General features: G+C 36.0%; 1 protein-coding gene across 11 annotated transcripts in view; it reads right to left on the bottom strand.

Moving 5' to 3' along the window:
* Positions 1-19,616, bottom strand: part of DNM3 (dynamin 3) — a 551,570-nt gene continuing 531,954 nt past the window's right edge. For 7 of the 11 annotated variants that reach the window (XR_013529540.1, XR_013529536.1, XR_013529535.1 and 4 more), the window contains one exon: positions 5,160-10,074. Coding sequence is in view for 7 of the 11 variants with exons in the window: in XM_008985018.5 (XP_008983266.1) it covers positions 10,005-10,074 (70 nt within the window). In the remaining 4 variants the exon portion in view is untranslated. Of the gene's footprint in view, positions 187-5,159; positions 10,075-19,616 lie in introns of those variants that run through there. The other 4 variants (XR_013529537.1, XM_035280126.3, XM_035280125.3 and 1 more) reach the window with 1 other exon arrangement.

The raw sequence follows: 19,616 nt of genomic DNA on the forward strand, positions 1-19,616 counted from the left end.
TTTTTATATAGAATAAACTTTGTTTTTATTATAGACATGGATGAAAAATAAAAGTTTTTATGTACATATGACATATAGTGCAAATGAAAAGCTTTTAAATACCATGGATAGGCATGTTGTTGAAAACAAAAGGAGATGAATAATGGGGGTTAGGATGGTCGTCCTGGAACTGCAGGAGGGGGTCGCCTAGTAAAAACAAAACAAAACAAAGTAACAAAAAGAAAAACACAGATGCAGAGGAAGAAAACAATATTTAAATTATAAAACAAACCTAAAAAATAGCATGAAAAAATTGCTCACAAAAGTCAAATTCAAATCACACACAAAAGCATGCAGACATGCAAGGGAAATGAAAGGACATCGCATGGCTAAGTTAGCAGTTCCCAGGACTTTTCCTGACTATTAGCAATGTGCTAGCTACGGACCATTTTGAGCTCACTCAAAAAGCTTCTTACTTTGCACCGTGGAATGATTAAGTCCATGCACTCTTAGGAGAACTGGAACTAGTCCCAAAGCCAAATACCTTTATACCTTGCATATTTGATTCCCAACCCTGATTTTGTGACACTCAATTATTTCCAAAGATTGCAATGAATGTTGTGAAATCTCCACAGGGGTAGAGGGAGTTGATGTAGACAATGGCAGGTTAAATTTTTTTTTAAGTGAAGTAAATTAGAAGGTGTCAAGAGATCAAATGAGCAACATAATCACAATGCAGAGAATGCCAGAGGTTGATCTCAGAAAAAAAGGATTTGTAAATCAGAATTTGCTCCAGGTGAGTAGTCCTGATGTGTAATAGCCTGGATTCAGGCCTAGAGAAACTAGGAGGTTAGGTCTGGTCCATGGGGACCCCAGGGTTTTCTAGGATTTTCCTCTGTCTAAGAGCTAGGTATAACTGTAATTCTGATTTATTCTGAAGTGGGCCCAGGGCAAATGAAATCTGGTTGGCTGGATCATTCTCCATTTCCCTGGGCTGGCTTGCATTTCATCAAACCCACAGATAATGAAATGAGGGTCTAAGTTGTGCTTCATCTGACATGAGCATTTCTGGCATTCAGCAGGGAGATGATTTGCAGCTAGAGAAAATACAGTAAACTCTACGTTGCAATGAACAGCTTTGTAAGTAGGAAAACAGCAGGCCAAGTAAAGCTTTCCCTCTGGTTTCTGGCAGAAGTCTATACTTTAATTTCCCCTTTCTAACCAAATCGTTAAGGAACTCCACATTATAGCAAGCTGTAGAATGGTGAGGTTCTCTCAAGACCCTACTCTCTTTGACTTCTTATCCATGTGTTCAACAACATGCTCACTTCCATTCTATTCCTGTAACACTTCAGTGAGTGGAGCAATGAAGTCCATAAAAAACAAAAACGGAAGAACTTTTTTTTCATTTTCTATGAGATGTTAATGGAGCCAAATGGACTGCTCTATTTCTGGGCAGTGGTAAAAAATGATCTTACCTTCCCCAAAGTCCAAAGTCATTTTTTCTTCAGCCCACTTTAAGCCGACTACACTAAAGAGGCCTCTCATCCATTTAAATGATGGAGAACTTGTTGTTGGTACCTAACCTTTCAACCACGGGGCCAGGGCAGGGCAGGGGCTAGAGGGTCTGCAAATCTTTAGCTTTAGAGATGCAGGTAATGGGTATCCCTGGTGTTTCCATGAAGAAAGTGTAATTAAATTTCTGTCAAGCTCAATAAGATTTATCACCTGCCCAGAAAACAGAAACTATTTTTGAGTTCTGAAGGGGCTTTAGAACACTTTAATTACCTCAGCAGGGTGGGGAGGTGAGCCATTAAACTGAACAGCAAGTCCGCAGTGCTAAAGGGACATTCTGTTAACATATGCCAAAACACTTTCCTGTTTGAGCTAGTTTGGTGTTCTGATGGAGCAACAGGATCCGAAACTTTATGTCTTGGAATATATTCCACTGACGGCTAGAATGTTTGGTTGAAACATCAGGGTGACATTTATATCCTCAGACAGCTTTTTCTTTTCATGTTCACTTTAGTGTATCTAACCTTCCTCTCATTGCTGAAAAGGCATTGTTGATGATGACACCATTTACTGGGTCAAAGTTAGTTCTATTGAGGATATGGGCAGTTGGGTTTTTTGCTCTTTCTTTTGCAGAATTTTTATATTGTACAGCGGTGAAATGCTTAAAGGCAAGTGCCGCAAATATTTGGGCTTTTTACTAGCTCATCATACTAGTATTCATCATATAAACAAATCTACCTAATCAAGATTATAATTTCAGGTTATATTTTCTTAAGCATTCTGAAAAATAACTTCAAAGCAGAATGTTTTGGCCAAAACAGGTAAAGGAGATTGGAAATGCTGTATCTGGAACATGGGTATAAGTCATATATAAAAGACTCAATTATTAACAAGAATGATGAATTATCCACATTCTCTTGGCTCTATGTCAACGCCGCAATTTGGTCGTATGGTGACATTCTTCTGGCAAGATCTCTGATGAAGTCTTCCTTATAGCGTTTTTCTTTTCTGTTAAAATCTTCTTTCTTTTTTCTTTTCTGTTAAAATCTCACAAAAAAGCCTGGGTACAGTGGCTCATCCCTGTAATCCCAGCACTTTGGAAAGCTGAGGCAGGAGTTCCAGACCAGCCTGGCCAACATGGTGAAATGCCATCTGTACTAAAAATACAAAACTTAGCCAGGCAGGGTGGCATGTGCCTGTAATCCTAGCTACTGGGGAGGTTGAGGCAGAAGAATCACTTGAACCCAGGAGATGGAGGTTGCAGTGAGCCAAGATCACACCACTGCACTCCAGCCTGGGCAACAGAGTGAGATTCAGTCTCAAAAAAAAAAAAAACTCACAAAAAATTCTGTTTGCTTTTTTTGCCCATCATTTAGGTAAGTTAATAACCCAGAGCAGTGGGTGAGCCTGAAGGCTTGGGAAAGGGAGAAAAGTAAGGCAATAGGAATAGGTTTTCTTCAACATTATTCTCTGATGATTAATCTTAAATCAGTCTGGATCCCTTCCTTCACAATAATCTCACGGAGGTAACTTAAAGAATCTCTTATTTGGAGAGTCAGAGAGAAAAGGTAAGGTAGAAAATTATCTGAATCCTATGTAAGTCTCATTAAGACTCAAGGCATGTATGTCTCTAAACTGTCTTCAGACCACCTGTTCCTATGTGACTTTCCTCCTTAAGATTCAAAAACTGCTTTGACAAAGTACCAGAGTTCCAGATGAATTGTCCTTAGTTGAGAGCTCTTGTTGCTCTTACATTTGGCCTTTTTCTTTTTTAAGAGATGGTGGAGTCCCATTCTGCTCCCCAGGCTAGAGTGCAGTGGCATGATCATAGCTCACTGTAGCCTCAAACTCCTGGGCTCAAGTGATCCTCTTGCGTCAGCCTCCCTGGTAGCTGGAACTACAGGCATGAGCCACCATGTCCAGCTAATTAAAAACAACAACAAGAACAACGACTTTTTTTTTTTTTTTTTTAAGAGATGAGGTCTTGCTATGTTGCCAAGCTGGTCTCAAACTCCTAGGCTGAACTGATACTCCTGCCTCAGCCTCCTGAGTAGTTACATTTGATGTTATCATTCAACTTTTTGTTAGTGAGAGTCTGTACTGAGGAAATCATACTCAATGGCTTTTCCTCTGGCTTAAAGCCACTGAAGGAGTTTCCTAAGGAATGTGCCTCAGGACACTAGTTCTGTAGATGTTCTATGGTCAAATGAGTCTGAGAAATATGTAGACATTACTTGTCTCTTAGAGATTCACAATACAGTCTGATTTTAAGGCTTCTGTAAAGTCTTTCAATAAAGAAACACTTAACTTTTAGTCATTATTTCTCAAGCATATTTGGCCAAAAAACACTTGGTGTATGTGTATGTAAAACTTATTAAGATCTCATGGGATGCACTTTGGGAAATTTTGAATTAAGGTTGTAGTTTTAGCCAATATCTTTTACATGTATTCTAATTATTAGGCTGCCATCACGTAAAATAACACTAGTAACAGGTCTGAAAAGTGGCCATGCCAGGTGTGTGTTGAAGTGCTTTGAAGCAAAGTATGAGGTCAGTCTAACCCAAATACCAAACATGTTTCTCAATATGAAACTTAAAGTTTCCATCAGAAATACAAAAATCTTGGAAACAGATTGAGCATATGTTTACACCAGTGCCAGAGCTATTTTAAGACACAAATGAAGAATTGCCAAATAGTTACAATAAGTTTCTTTGTTTTTGTAAATTATCTTTAGAAACTACTCTGAATATATTATTAACACACTTCAAAATCATCCAGTTAAAACAAACAGAACACAAGTATACAGCACGATTCTCATCCAGAATCTTTCTTCCAGTAAGAAGCTTCCTTTGAAGGTATAGATGTTCCACTCATGGAAAACATATAGATATGAGAAAGAAATTTCCACAGGAAAGAGTACATTAGCACAACAATCTGTTCACAATGCGCATGCCTTGATCATAGAAAGAAAAGAAACCAACATCCCTCTCCTCCTTTCCCCTTCTTGTCTTCTGCATTTAGATGGCACAATCTGGAACTATGTCAATTGATAAGGAACTTGTCATCAAAACTCTTGTAATAAAGGATCTTCCTCTATTCTCTGGAAACTCTTAGAACAAAGATGTGTCATTCTTTCATTTTCTGAATACATTCTCTTAAAACTGGGGAAACTGAAAGGGGGCAAATTCTCCTCTCTATGTCCAATGAACAAATAACAGAGGCTAATTTTTGGGTCAGGAGCTCAAATGTTTGCTATAAGAAATGCCTTCTGTGGACCTAACATTTGGGCATACCATCTTTCCTCCTACCACTTCCCAGGATTTTTAAAAATAAATACTTATCAACAGCAAAATGTCATGGTGCTTCTTGGCAACTGTCACATCATACCCTCCAGCTAAGGTTTGTGTCCCTCAATCTATTCCAATAATGACTTCAAATCAGAAACACAATGTCTCTCACTCTCCTACTTCTGATTTGTCCAATTTGTTCCCTTTAAAAATCTCATCTTTCTCCAAGTTAATGACAAAAATGCAAAATGCTATCCATTCTGTACTTTGGTAACTCTGGGACAATCTAATCAAAACAATTATAAATATTTAGAGGACTCATGTATTATTGAAATGCATAGACATGACTCAAATATATACAAGAATGAGGAAAAAGGGTCCTTCAAATGTTATAATTTATTTCAGCTTCAGAAATACAGCTTCACATTTTCACAATAGGTACATGTGACCTTCCAGAATGATACAGGCTTTAGGACTTTGCTTCAAAAATTCCATTCGAAGAGTCCATATATCAGCATTAAGAAGTCCTGAAAGTGCCAAGAAGATAGTGGAAAGTATCTGGCTCACGTTAATTAAAGAATCAACAGAGAAGACAAGATTTTGCTTCTGTATATTCCTTCTTCAAAAAAAGCAAAAGAGAAATTTGACCCAAAAAAGGGAAAGTAAAAATAGACAAGCAAGCAAAACAAAGGCTGTATACAGGAATTATAACACAAATCAAGTAATAGTGTGGAATTGCTGATTGGGGGGAATAAATTTTAACAAATCGGTAGCAGACAATGCAAGAGGTTAGACAGAGTAATTTTTTGTCATAACTTTAAAAAATTACATAATGAGCAAAGTTTAAGGAATTTAAGGGTAAAAATTAAAAAGAGATTAATGACTTGAGCTGAGCCATGTGTGAAACCTTTGACCAGAGGTAAAAAGTATCACCAATATACCAGTATGAACAGGTCTTAAGACAAACAGAAGACTCTTCCTTGAGTTTCCTCTCTCTTGCTCTCATACACACACTCTTACATATATACAAAGACACACACACACAAATAGCAATGCATATATTACATATGCTTCAAAAATATTCTTAAAGTTTCACATACACAGCACCACATAATTTTTAACATACCAACTAGACAGGATGACTAAGGTTATCTAGGAGACACATTTGAGCCTTTTAGAATGTAATGAGTGATCTGGTGAACTAATAATCCTTTCTCCAAAATCATCTAGATTCATTTACATTAAACTCTGAGCTCACAGATAGTAGTCCTCTAAGTGAAATGATAGAAAACTCATGGCTTAAGTCTTATACACTATCATCTTTCATGAGTTCAACAGTTAGAGACTTATTAGGCTTTATTCTTCATTTTGAGGCGATTCCTATCACTTTCAAATAATTATGCCATTTGCCAAATGAAAAATATTTACCTGAAAAACTAGATGACCTACCTCCCAGGTATTAGATAGCTTCTCCCTTATAGTTTTAGCAAATTTACTCAGAAAAATATGCTACTTTCATGTTGCTGTATCCCTTTATTTTTTTTTTACTTCTACCATAGACAAAAAATGATTATGTAGACCTATGTAGCTTTTGAAGATTCAGCTCAGCAATCCAAAAATAATTTGTAGTTCCAATTAGAGATCTTAAAGCTAGGTCTCCAGAGGTTTCACTTCTTATCCAAAAATATTGGTGATTCCTTCTTAGATAGAAGTGCTTCAGATTCAGATACAAATGTCTATGGATATTGCCATGTTGTCATGGTACTTATGAGCTTTGTGCCTCTCAAAATGACTATAATCTAGAGTTAGAAAATTTTGTATACCTCATGTTATGAGAAATGAACCATTGTCACATGTTATGGCAGAGCATCCAAAGCTAGCTGCTGTATTAACACAGTTTCAAAAATATACTGATACCACACATACTAAGTACATGTATACATACATGGATATTTACAACCATACATATACATATATTTATATATATATACACACAATGCACATACAATCACACTCATGCTTGTGGCCTTTTAACAAGTATTTTTAAACCTACCTACTCAATTGGACATAAAATACACGTACTTACAGAAACATACTTACTAGGTATATACCATATACACAGAGACACATGCATAGAAAATGTGTTTGTACACAGAAAACATCAACCTTTATCACATACTGGTATTAGGTCCCATTTCATATTTGAGAATTATGGCTACAGTCTATACTAAAAAGTCACAAAATTAATCTATGTGACCACTTTTTAATTCTAAGTCCAGAAGGCTTATAGTTACATCACAGGAACTGGTTTCATTAATATACTTCAGAATAAAGTGAGTTTGTATTGGAACAAATAGGAAATTTGCTAATAAACAGACTCTACTGCTCGTCTATGTTATAAAACACATCTAAAAGCAATATTCAGATGAGTAACCTTGGTAGATGATTTTTAGAAATGCAATATACCTGTTCTAAATCAATACTATTTCAATAATCTGTCCATATTTGAGTAAATGGTTATTCCAATTAGTCAATATGCATGCAATAATTAGCATGTGACAATAAAACTGTATTTACCTATCAAATAAACATTTACAATTTATTTTCCCAAATCCTAAAAACACTGATTTTTTTTTATTATGCTAGACATGATAGAGCTACATCTATTGTGTTTACAATATCAGAGCAATCAGTTAAGAGGAAATTACACAAAGGATTAGAAATGGTATGGGAAACAGAAAGTTCATTAAGCTGCATTCCCATCTTAAGGCCTGGTGTGCATGCTGCACGTCAAACTATGCACATCCTAGAGTTTCAGACTTCATTCAACATTGGCATCTCCTTTTAGCAGAATATGAACCCTTTGGGAAATGAGATTCATACTAATAATATGACATAGTGCTGCAGCCAACTAAAAATATTCTCCAATGTCACTGCTGAAATTCTACAGGCGGCTGAGTTCTATTAGAAATAACTTAGGAGGAAAGAACAAAAAAATGTACCCACAAAGGGAGACAATTGGGACAGTGCAACTGTGGGACTATAATCTAAAAACAAATGCCAAAGATTACAAATGCCATTGTTTATTACTGCCTAAGATCAGTGGAAAGAAAATTGAAAAAACAAATCTCCAATTTTTTTTTGACATGGTTTGTGCTGATCTAAGAACACACCAGTGGTTATTCACAATATTTTCCTTTAACAGAAGGAAAATTTTGAAATACAGCAAAACACAAAACCACGTTTAGCACAAAGCCAAACCCTGAAGTATATAATCCGTTAGCTGCCTATTTTAGCAAATTCAAAGGAAGAAGCAAAGGGAATCCTAAAAACAAGAAATTTTATAAAAAGATCTCACTGAAGATTATTTGTTTTACTATGGACGTTTGCTTAACATTTTGCCATTTAGCTGAGACAGTATTTTTAAAATGTATCTTGTGCATTGGTTCCATTCACAAAGAGTTAACTTTTTTCCCCCAGCTTGGGGTTGGGGGTGAGAGACAAGAGGATTTAGGATTGTGATATTTTTATACAATCACTTGTAACCTTAAAAGTTGAAATGCCCTTTATGTAAATTTTGTATTTTCTGATTTTTACCAATTATCAGTGGGCTAGCTGTAAGCTTTAGAATAAGTTCAGTACAACACCATTCAACATGGTAACTTCTCTTTTTAATAATGGTTAAAAGTTTTTACTTTATACTTTATGGGTATCTGCTCTGGGTATAAACTACACAGGAAATTAAAGTTAAGTTAACATACAAATCATGTTTGCTACTTTCAAAGGGAGACATTTTACTTGGTGAAACCTGATTTACTTTTGTAGAATATGACATAGTGTCATGGGACACCCCCACTCAGTGAATACTTGCTCTGCTGTCTGGGAACAGTTAGCACACAAAATTCCAGTTGGCTTCTGGCTGTTTCCTACATGTGAATCATCTGGTCCAAAACTTAGCCTCAAGACTGAACTGTTAACCCCCAGGCTAAACCGTTCTGGTAAATTTTAGAAATCTTAAGAAATTTCAAATTTGCTTTAGATCTCAATGTTTCAATACCCTTTTCTGGAGTGACCTGGATAGGGACTTTGAAACAGTACAACTGTAAGTGTGAGCTCTGCTTTTACCCCATGTCATCTTCTACTGACTTCATTTCAGGAACCACCTTTTAATGTGATTATCCCATAGCCTCAAGATTTATTAAGAAAGCCTAGAATGGATAGAAAGTTACACTGAACCTGTTTCAAAGGTAGGATAAATTCTTATATAACAGGATAACAAATTAGCATGTAAAGAGTGAATTTTTTTCTCTAACCAAAATAATAATGGTAAAACTGGAGTTAGTATCAAAGTGTAGTTATGCCAAAAATTAGAGCAATTAAAAAAGTAAACATTCTCCATGTCAGTCTTCAATATAACCTACCACGAGGTGAATATAAATAAAGAAATTATGTTTCTCCCAACAGTACTAGAGATGTGATATTTTGCTTCTTCCTTGAACTCTGAAACTAATTAGCCAAATATATTGACTAACAAAAAAAAAAAAGAAGCTTTGATTCACTGTTGCATATGCTTCTAGCATGAAGCAAAACACACTGGAATGAGGAGAAGCTCTTTAGAGCAAACAGTGCAGACTTTTCCTTTGCAAACTACCTCGTGCTTCTGGAAAAGTTTATTCTTAAGGAATCCTAATTTTTAAAAAATCACTTCTTAGCAGTCTTATAAAATAAAGAGGAAGAAAAGAGGACCTAAATAGGTAATTATGGAGTAGGTGGTAGCATTAATGGTAGACAACAGAATTACTGTCATCCTAAACAGAATGTGGGAAAAGGAATATGTATGGCTTAAGTCTAAGCCCACTATCTCATATCTGAAGAATTATATTTAACGAGCTACCTGGTAGATAGCCTAGAAAACTTATCCAAAGCAATTTCAAATATATGCCATGGTAGGCAAATAATCCCCAGAATATAGGGCTGCTATACAAACCTACCATGGTCAGTACAACATATAAAGCCTCTAAAGGTCAGCAGTTTTCAAGAGTCAAACCCCAGAGGTTTGACAAACCATAAGCAATGAAAATGAGTGATGAATGCATTAGTAAAACTGGTTACTTGCCTACTGATGTCCACACATGCGACTACTCATGATTTACTGCAACGATTATCAAACATGTTGCTTTCACATAATTCATTAGTGATTAATTGCCATGCCAGACACTTCATTTAGTCTAACAGGGAGGATTCTAGTGGGCGGATTATAGTGGGACGAGTTGGTGATGGGGGTGGTCTCCGGCTAGAAAGAAAGGAAGAGAAAGGTAAAGAAACAGGTAGAATATCTAGCAGAACATTGTTCCAAGGACACGGAGAAAGAGCCACTACACACATGCTCATGCACATACAGGCCAGCAGAGGTGGTTACAATCTGTAATGACTTTAACATTGTCATCTTTCATTTAGCTAGTCATTTTTAATGAAAATTACATCTTTTTTCATATGCAAATCTTTCTCAAAACTGAAGTCACTCCTTCCAAAATATGAAATATAAAATTATTTGAACGCCATCTGAAACATATTGCACATGTCTTAGCCAACAGAATATAATAATTACATAGAACAAACTGTGGTGCTGTTATGCCTACTTCACGAACTAATAGGTATATTGTTTCAGACAATGATGGCTTGAATTTTTGTTTCTCACATATAATTTTCTTCTTCTTTTTCTTTCTCTCAGGATATTAGTTATCACTTCTCATTGCCTTTATAACTTTCTCCAATTTGTTCTATATATATATTTTGTTTGTAATTTGCAGAGCACTAAAAATCAGAAAAACAAGACTTTTAGAGTTCTCTATAATAAGTGTAAATAGGCTCAGTGTGAGTACCTGTTTAAATTTCAGGAGTGCTAGTTCCTATTTTAGGTCTTAAAGATTTTAGTATTAGTAACAGTAGTGTTACTCACTTTCTAGTTGGTAAGGATGTTTCTGATAGCTGAGTTTACTGAGCAAACATACTTTAGATAATGAAATATTACTGTATTTGAAGAGTCTCAACATTACTAATATTTATTACTATTATAATAGTTATTTCTTGAACTCCTACATTTATTTCCTAAATATATTAACAAGGTTTTTTAGTGTATTTACATACTTGACTTCATAGGTGGTACCTTGGGTAGTCATTTTTATACCCCCCCAAATTTAACATCATTTTTATACTCCCCCCACCACATTTGACAAAGTCTAGAAATTGATATGTTTCTTTTTGATAAAACTCTGCAACCGATTTTTTCAGAAAGACTCCTTCTGGAATTAGAGTCATGAAATTTTATTCTGTATTAGAAATTCTAAATTGATCAAATTGAATGTCGTTTCTCAGGTATGAAGAAGTGAAGTTAGAAAAATTTAAGAAAGCAATTATGAAATGTTGTTTAAAAATCATGGAACTATAAAATTAAATTACAAGATCAAAGAAAAATCAAAGCAGAAGAGATACTGTTGATTACTGTTGAAAATATTAACTATACAAACACGAACTCATAGATATTAGTAGAGTTCCTTTTACCTCATGCACCTGAAAAATGTTTAAGAGTCTTTAAAGGAAAGCTATCTTTGGGGAGGTGCAAAGCACTGAAATTACAGTTGTGAGCCATGGTACCCAGCCCCATTTTCATTTAAAATGGCTGTATTTGTTCTTATGTCCTGAATCTTGAATCTGCATAATTTTCTTCTTTGATATGAACTTTCTGAAGGCCACAGGTCACACCCACTTAACTTGTTTCATACAGTGTTTAGCATGGTGCTACATGCAATTACATTCTAATGTCCTTTTGGTCATCTTCTGGGACTGCTAGTTAATCATTCAAGACTCATTTCAGTAAAGCCTTCTCTGATCTGCCTTCCCCTCTCCTGATACAGTTGTTTCTATAGCATCTCAACAAATCTCTATTATTAGTCATCACACTGAACCACTGAACTCTAGTTAGGTTTATGTGTTATCTTCACTGATTAGAAATGAGCTGTGTCTTAATCATCTTCATGTAACTGTAGTGTTTAGCTCACTGCTTGTCATTCAGTCACTGAATGTTTGGCCACTGAATGAATGAAAGTTCCTCCTAGAATCAAGAAATAACTAATGAATGCTTGTGATATCATTGGTCTTATAAATACAAGGATTTCTGTAAGTAAATCATAGCCGTGGCAAAAAAAAAAAAAAAGCTAAAGTGACATATAGGATTGAGATCCTTGGTGACTCTAAAGTATCTGCTCAGTTCCTTAGTAGGTATTTGGAATAAATACCAAATAATAAGCCTCCCTACCCTCAGGAAGTTTGACAGATAATCGTGTAACCTATGGATGTGTATTATTAGCAATTAACCAGTTGGCTGATGGGAGGAGAGAATTGGCCAGAATTTGAATTTTAAGGAGGGAAATTGTACCAGAAGTTTTGATAATGGAATTAATTAGGGAATTTCATCAGAAAAAAAAGTTGATTTTAGACTACAAATTCAGTGAGAAGTAGGATGCAGCATGGCATGATGGATTGAAAATCGTTTCATGCATATGTGATAGCTTGGACCAAGGCTTATAGCTAAGAGATAATGAAACTGATTTCTCTTTGATCCTCTTGTTCTTGACTTAATTGTTATTTCTCAGTCCTTCTGGACCATCCCATAGATTTCCCCACTTCCTCTGTCTTCCTCTATCACTTCATGCTTCTGTCTTTTATAGCACAAAACCCTGTTTGTGATTATGTATTTATTTACTAGATTATTACCAGTGTCCCCCATATAGATTCAAAATTCATTGAGAAAAGAAACCATATATTTTGCATTTATTCTGTGTATTCAGCATTTGGTACAATGTGAATAAAAAGCAGTGGTTAAGTATTTGCTGAATAGTGGACAAATGAAGAAATGACTGAAAATTGCCTAAACAAGATGTTTAGCAAGGCTAGAGTCTAGGCTAGATCAAGGTGAGTAGGTCTAGTGAGGTCAAGGATGCTACACTTTTAAGGCATGTCTGAAGCTTATGTTTGAGGTACTATGTTTACATAGAAAGAGTCCTGGATGAGAAGTCAAAAGATGTAGATTCTAGCTCCAATTGCCAAATTGTACAATCATTAACCCATTAAACTTCTATAGGCAGAAGTTTTCTCATCTGTGACACAGGAGACTCAGACTAGTTGATCTATAACAAGACTTCCAGTTATATATTTCATACATTATTTATTAAGCATCTAATATGTGGACTACTTCATGCTACATGACTTGAAAGAGCTCAGCATCTATTCAGTATGGAAGATAAGTGGAATAAAACAAATATGCAAGTAGCTTCTCTTTTAAGTGGAAAAATGGGGTAAATATTTGTAACTCAGAGTCTGAGAATACACTCTGGGAAGTGTGAAAATACAATAATGTGGTCAAAGTAATGGCAAATGTGATTGTAACCACTGCATATAAAACTTGGAAGTTGTAAGGGAATGTAGTTCTATAATGAGTGAAACTGGAACTTAAATGATGGCTACTGAAGGGAAGAATTCAATGGTGGGGATAGAAAATAGAAATATTTAAATACTATTATGGCACAGTAAATTCTCATTAATCTCTGCTTTAATCCTTGGACCATGTGGCTGGGACAAGAGGACAACAGTAGTAGGCAATTACAGAAAGAAGTCAAGACAGGAGACAAGGAGAACATATGGTTCCGCTATGTGCCAGGTCTATTGTTAGTCTTCTTCACTACCGTATCCCATAACTTAGCATGACCTGTGGTTCTGAGTACTGTTTTCTTTTTCTAATCAATCAGGATCACTTATTCATTACGAGCTCTTTAAGGATGTCCCTAAGGACTTGCATTTAATAGGTACTACACAGCTAGATGGATGGTGAATTAATAATTAAAAGAATAAAAGACAAAATGTTCATGTTCTCTCAGAGTAACTATTATATCTTAGAAATATGCCTAGTTTCAGTTAAAGGAACCCATATATGTACTTAGCAAATAAAAATCCTAAAGAGCTCCTCACTAACCCTTGTGGAAGAAATAAGCATTTGATCTATTTTTTTCTAAAACAATAGCGACAAAAATCTGTATGTACCACTCTACTAGAAAGCAATTCAGGGTGAATTTTCTTGATAGGCAATGCTAAGATGTTTGCCAACTTCAACACCAGAAAACATTTAAAGTTTACTGTTAAAATTCATTTCATTAGTTCAGTTCCTAACCATTCAAAGAGTTCCCAAAGACAGTCACCTCACAAGACAGTTTGTTTTGGGGAAAGCAAAGTTATTGTTTTGTACCAGATTTTCCTCACTTGCTTTGTTTAGTGATGGGCTTCGTTAAGTAAGGCATTATATTGAAATGGAGCATCTTGTATCACTTAGTGTTTATTGAAACACTGTGTTATATGTGGGCGGTTTATGGTTACATAGAAGAGCCATGTTTCTGCTTTCGAATCAAAGGGAAAGATGTAATACTTGAAGTTGTATTTGTAGCTGCAGGGATAGACCATTTGCAGTATTTTGGACAATGACGAATTTTGTAAGAAAGTCAAATGCTCATGCAGAGTGTGGGTGGCATTGTGGGGGAGAAACTGGCTTTACTGATAAGAGAGAAGCATGTATCATTGTTTTCTTGCCTTATTTTATTGTCTTTTATGAACAGAAAAACTAAAGTGTATTTTAAGAATAGAAGAACTAAAATTTTATCTGTTCTTCTTTGGATTAGCTGTTCCTGAGTGTTCATGATATGAGGCCCCATTTTAACAGGAGTTAAGGAAGATCTCAATAGGGCAAACTGCTTTGGTGCAACAGTTTGTGGGGTTGGCATGTAAACCACCTTTCCTCTAGCTTCTTGCTTCCAGGTAGCATAATACTGATTTGTGAAATGGATTGGTCTTTCTGTCCCTGCCATTATTTCTCCTTAGGATGGGAAGTAGGAATTATCTGACTGGTAAATGTGTAAGCCAGAATGGTCCTATGTCACTCAGTCTTCTTCCTTTCGTATGCTCGCACTAAGATCTCATGACTTCCAGTGCAGAATTCTTTCTATTGGGCAGTCAGATTGATATGCTCTAGGCGATGGTTCTCAAATTGGACCTTGCTTCAGAATTCCCTGGAAACCTTTTTAAAACACAGGTTGCTGGGTGGGTGCCCCCCAGAGCTTTCTAATGGTGTGGGTTATTTCTAACAAGTTCCCATATGCTGCTGGTCCTGGGACTATGCTTTAAAACCACCGTTCAGTTAAAAAAAAAAGAAAAAATAAATTTACTCTGCTTTATTAGCAATTCAATTTACTTGCCAGATAAAGTGAAAACAAAAAAAGAAAGTGCTGGAAAATCTTAAGAAGGATGAAGAAATAGTTGTAGAAACACTTTGATACCTTTGGGAATTAGACTTAAGCACGAGTGAAAGCAGTTTTAGCCTTATGTTGTTAAGACCAAGACACTGTACTATAGTGTTTGTTGTTGTTGTTAGTCATTACCAGAAGAGTAACTACTACTTGCTTAGGGAAGCTTGTATTTGCTTATGAAAATAAATAGAAGGTAAGGATCTCTAAATGTGCATTCCAAATTCTAATCTTTGGAGAGGGTAGGACTGAAGTCCAACATAATTAGTTAGGTGGACCCAAATTAAAAGAAAGCCTTCAAAAAGATATACAAAGACTGAACATTTTTAGAGAAGATATCTGCTTAAAATGGTAGTTATTTGCATAAAAAGGATATGCAGTAGCTTCTTTTATACTACAAATTTTACTAATGAAATATAATTGAAAGTTTAAAATATAACCCTCTCAAAATTCAGTTTACATACATCTAGAATCATGGGAGAGTTATATATCCCACGTTTCCAAGGGCCACTAGAATTTGATATCAACTTGTCTACCATTTTTTAACTTATTTATGATACAAAAAAAAATGAAGCATTTATCTACAAAAATCATTTTCTTTATTTTTAGGAATTGGAATGCCTTACTATTCGATGACGCTCTTGAATTATTTAACACTTGCATCATTTTTTTAAAGTTTGAGGTGCGTATGCATATGTTATCATCTAAACAATATTCAAAACCTTCTATGAAGTGAGATCACTCCTATACCTCTTACAGCTTTCCACAGCACCTGCTGAGAGCACTGTCCCAAGCAGTAATCAGTGAGTATGAATGGGCCCAAGGATAAATCGGGTTGGAGCACACCTCTAGGTAAAATGGAAAGACAGCTGTGATGCAGGGCCCCTACTTCTTCTTGTGAATGTCTGCTCTAAGAGACCAAAGTTTGGGACATTGTTTTTTAAATTTCAGCAGTGTATTTGCACTCTACTTCTTATTTGGAGCATTTTTTAATAAGTAGGTTTTACATATCTAGAAGGTATCAGGCTAAAGTCAGAAAAAATGCTGTAACAGACATGATTTTGTCCATATGGAAGATAATATTTTATAATTTACTGTAAGAAATACTATAGGGTGCTATTCAGCATATTTTTGGACTTTTTGGCTTTAGTAACAGAATGAGCCAATACTGTTCAAGAATAGTTTACAGTAGATGCCGGAAAGAACATAGAACTTGGAGCCCATTTAAAGGAATTAAGGAATTCTTCAATATGATTCTTGCTGTGTATTAGAGCCAGCATTTCTTTCCCCTGTGAAAATGAACCCATGATTTTATAATGTATGTCATTGGGAAAATATGAATCAATTCATGGAATTTGAAATAAGAACATAGGGAGAAAAATAGTTCAGAATTTTCTGATGATACAAACAGGTAATATCCTATATAAATTAGCCTCTGAGATAAACAATAATATAATCTGCTTTGTCACACTTTCTTCCCATTGTCCTACATATTTCACCCATAGGTATGGTGTTAATATACCCACTACTGTGTTTGTGGCAAAAGAAAAGCAGCTAACACATGATTTGCCCACATTAACTCTGCTCAGTTTATAATTTGTAAAAAGAATTTTACAACATTCACTCAGGCAAGTTTTCAATAGAACAAGAAAGTATGTCTAAATTGGCTTTTAAAATAAGTATCAGGCTAGCGCCAAAATAAATTTTGACTGTGGCTTGCAAATCAATTCATTTTACATTCCTTCATCCCCTCAGTAAGCCCTACATATGTGCTAGGTACTGTGTTAAGAGGTAAAGATACAGAAATAAAGACAGTCACTGCCCACAAGCAGTTTCTTCGTGAGATGGAGAGAGACAAGTTAACTATGACCACAGTAGGATTATGACAGAATTGTTGCTTCAGGAGTTTCAGAAACACCTGGAATCCTAGCTTAGAGTTGGAATGCGGCTGGGAGCTTGGAAGGACTTCCAGAAAGTAGGGAAGTTAAGGGGACTAGCATTCCAGGAATAGGAAAGGTATGTGCAAAGGAAAGCAAGCCAGAAAGTCCTGAATTTTGAGAATCAAGGGTTGTTCTACTCTTTATCACAAATACCAAATGACTAGTTTTGTCCTAAGTCCTAATAAAGTCATGAAACAAAATGTAGAGGATTCTTACTTGTATTAAAAAGTAATTTCTAAAAAGCATTACTTTCAAGATTAACTTTTAAGTATTTTGGCCTTTGTAGTATATCATGGACAAGATAAACTGGGGGGAAGAAAGAGCTAAAAGAGATGCAGAGAAGCAGAAGGCAAGAGGGACACAGTGTGAGAAAGCATGCAGAGAAAGGAAGTGGTTTTACAGAGATTTACAAGTGATTTTTTTTTCCTTTGCTCATTCCTTCCTTCCTTCCCTCTATTTCTCCTTTCCTGCCTCTTCCCTCTTTTCCTCCTTCCTTCCTATCTCCCTTCCATTCCCCCTCCTTTCTCTCTTATTCCTAGAGAGACCTCCAGAAACTTACATGCTGTAGAAACCTGCTCCCACGGATGGTGGACCCTTCTCGTCACTCCCACTCCAGGCACCAGGAGAGGGAGAAGCCAACTGCCACCATTTAGGGGAAGGAAGGGGCTGGAAAGAGGTGCTGAGAACTGTCTACTAGGAGAGGCAAGTGTCCATCTCTGAGAAGGAGGAAATCAGGAGGAAGAAGGAAAAATAAGAAAGGAAAAGGCAACACTTTGAATCTTTACATAAAACTGTATAATTCATTTCTGCTGTGGGAAGATGGAATACTTTTTGTCCCTTTCTGAGAGACAGCAGAACCTTTCAAGCATGGGTATGTGATTTGGGGTAACTATGTAACTAGAAATACTGATAGAAAAATAATCTTTCCTATTCCTTTTATTTTTTCAACAACAGCAACTAAAAAGAGCACGAGGAATTTGAAGACAGAGATGAGCTGTGTAGCACCAACATTTTCTTTCTTCCTGACCTTAATACCTGATGAATTAAAAGGTCAGTTTTAAGTGCATCACATGATAGGCTTCCATCACTTTTATTAGCCCAGGTGGTAAATATGAAGAAAAAGAATTATCGCGGATTTTTAAAAAATCCAGCAGGAGGAGCTCTAACATGCTTTAGAGCTCAAATTTTAAAAACAAAACTTTTTAAAGCTAACAGAGAAAAACAGAGAGGCATTGTGCCTTGCAGGCTGCCATGTCAGTGAACAAATATGTGACTAAGTCCAATTAAATGGTTCGTGAGAAGCCAAAGAAGCCAAGCGATGATACTCATGGAGACAGAACGGCCCACATTTCCTCCCTTCCACGAGCCTCCTCTTTCTGATGCAGTTAAGCTGGGACTAGTCTGCAGTATTAGCTCTTACAAAAGAGGGAGCAAAAGGATGATTTCTGGGCAAGTCTAGATGTAATTCTTTCCCTCTGAAAGTGTCATATTGTTTCTAAACAAGTCTTTGACACTAGCTCAGGAATTTGAAATACATTTAAAAACAGAATTTTCATTGTTGGTTGAAGGCACTATGAAACTCCTAAAGGTTCAGTTGCTTCTATTCAGTGGTTTGTCAGATGCTTTTTTTTAAATGAGAGAAATGCTGTGTTTGTAAAAATTGGTGCTAAAAGGGTAACGAATCATACGTCCCCTGGGCCATGTAAAGAGTCTGCAGAAAGAATTAGAGCTTTCTAACACACACGCTAACACACACACACACACACACACACACAAACTGGAACTCAAAGAATTTACTCAGGAACAGTGAGGAGTGTATGAATTTAACAGTTATGGGATTTTTAGGGTAAGCCTTTCCATTTTGGACAGTGTTGTGGGGGTGGAATGGATGAGTGGGCATATACGATGATCAGAATTACTTAACCTGAAGGAAATTTTCAACCAATTCATTTTAATCTCTTGCCAACAAAAAGTCAAACTTTTGTTTTACACCTTAATGGTATGCTCACATTTTAAATTTTTATGCAGGCTCCTACAGAAACTTTAACTAGACCAATTCAGACCAAAAGTCACTAAATAAAGCTAGTCTAGACGGAAAATCTATGAAAACCATATGTCTTTTAGGCATCTGTCTTACAAAAACTACCATCATCCCAGAGAAATTGTTCACAAAATATGCTTTTAGGAAAACACTGCTGTACTGACCATGGAGGGCTGTACTTAAGAAGATGGCTGGACTTGGAAAGAATAAAGCCAAAATGTTTATAAATGAAAGGCTCTCATTTTCACATACATCTAACTGCCTGTAAACATTACTGAAAGGCTGGGCCAAGCAGATATCATTTATCTTACCATTATTCTAGAAGGGATCGAAAAAATTTACAGTTTTGTTCCTCCTCACTACTACAGAACATTAGACCAGGGGATCTCAAAGCAATTCTGTTTTCACCCACAGAGAACTGTTTTGAATAATGTTGTACGTGGATGAGGCCAATAAACCAGAACATTTTCTTCTGATTATTACCTCATCCTGCTGGCCTGCCAAACAC

This window comes from Callithrix jacchus, chromosome 18 (assembly GCF_049354715.1).
Source record: "Callithrix jacchus isolate 240 chromosome 18, calJac240_pri, whole genome shotgun sequence".
Classification (NCBI taxonomy): domain Eukaryota; kingdom Metazoa; phylum Chordata; class Mammalia; order Primates; family Cebidae; genus Callithrix; species Callithrix jacchus.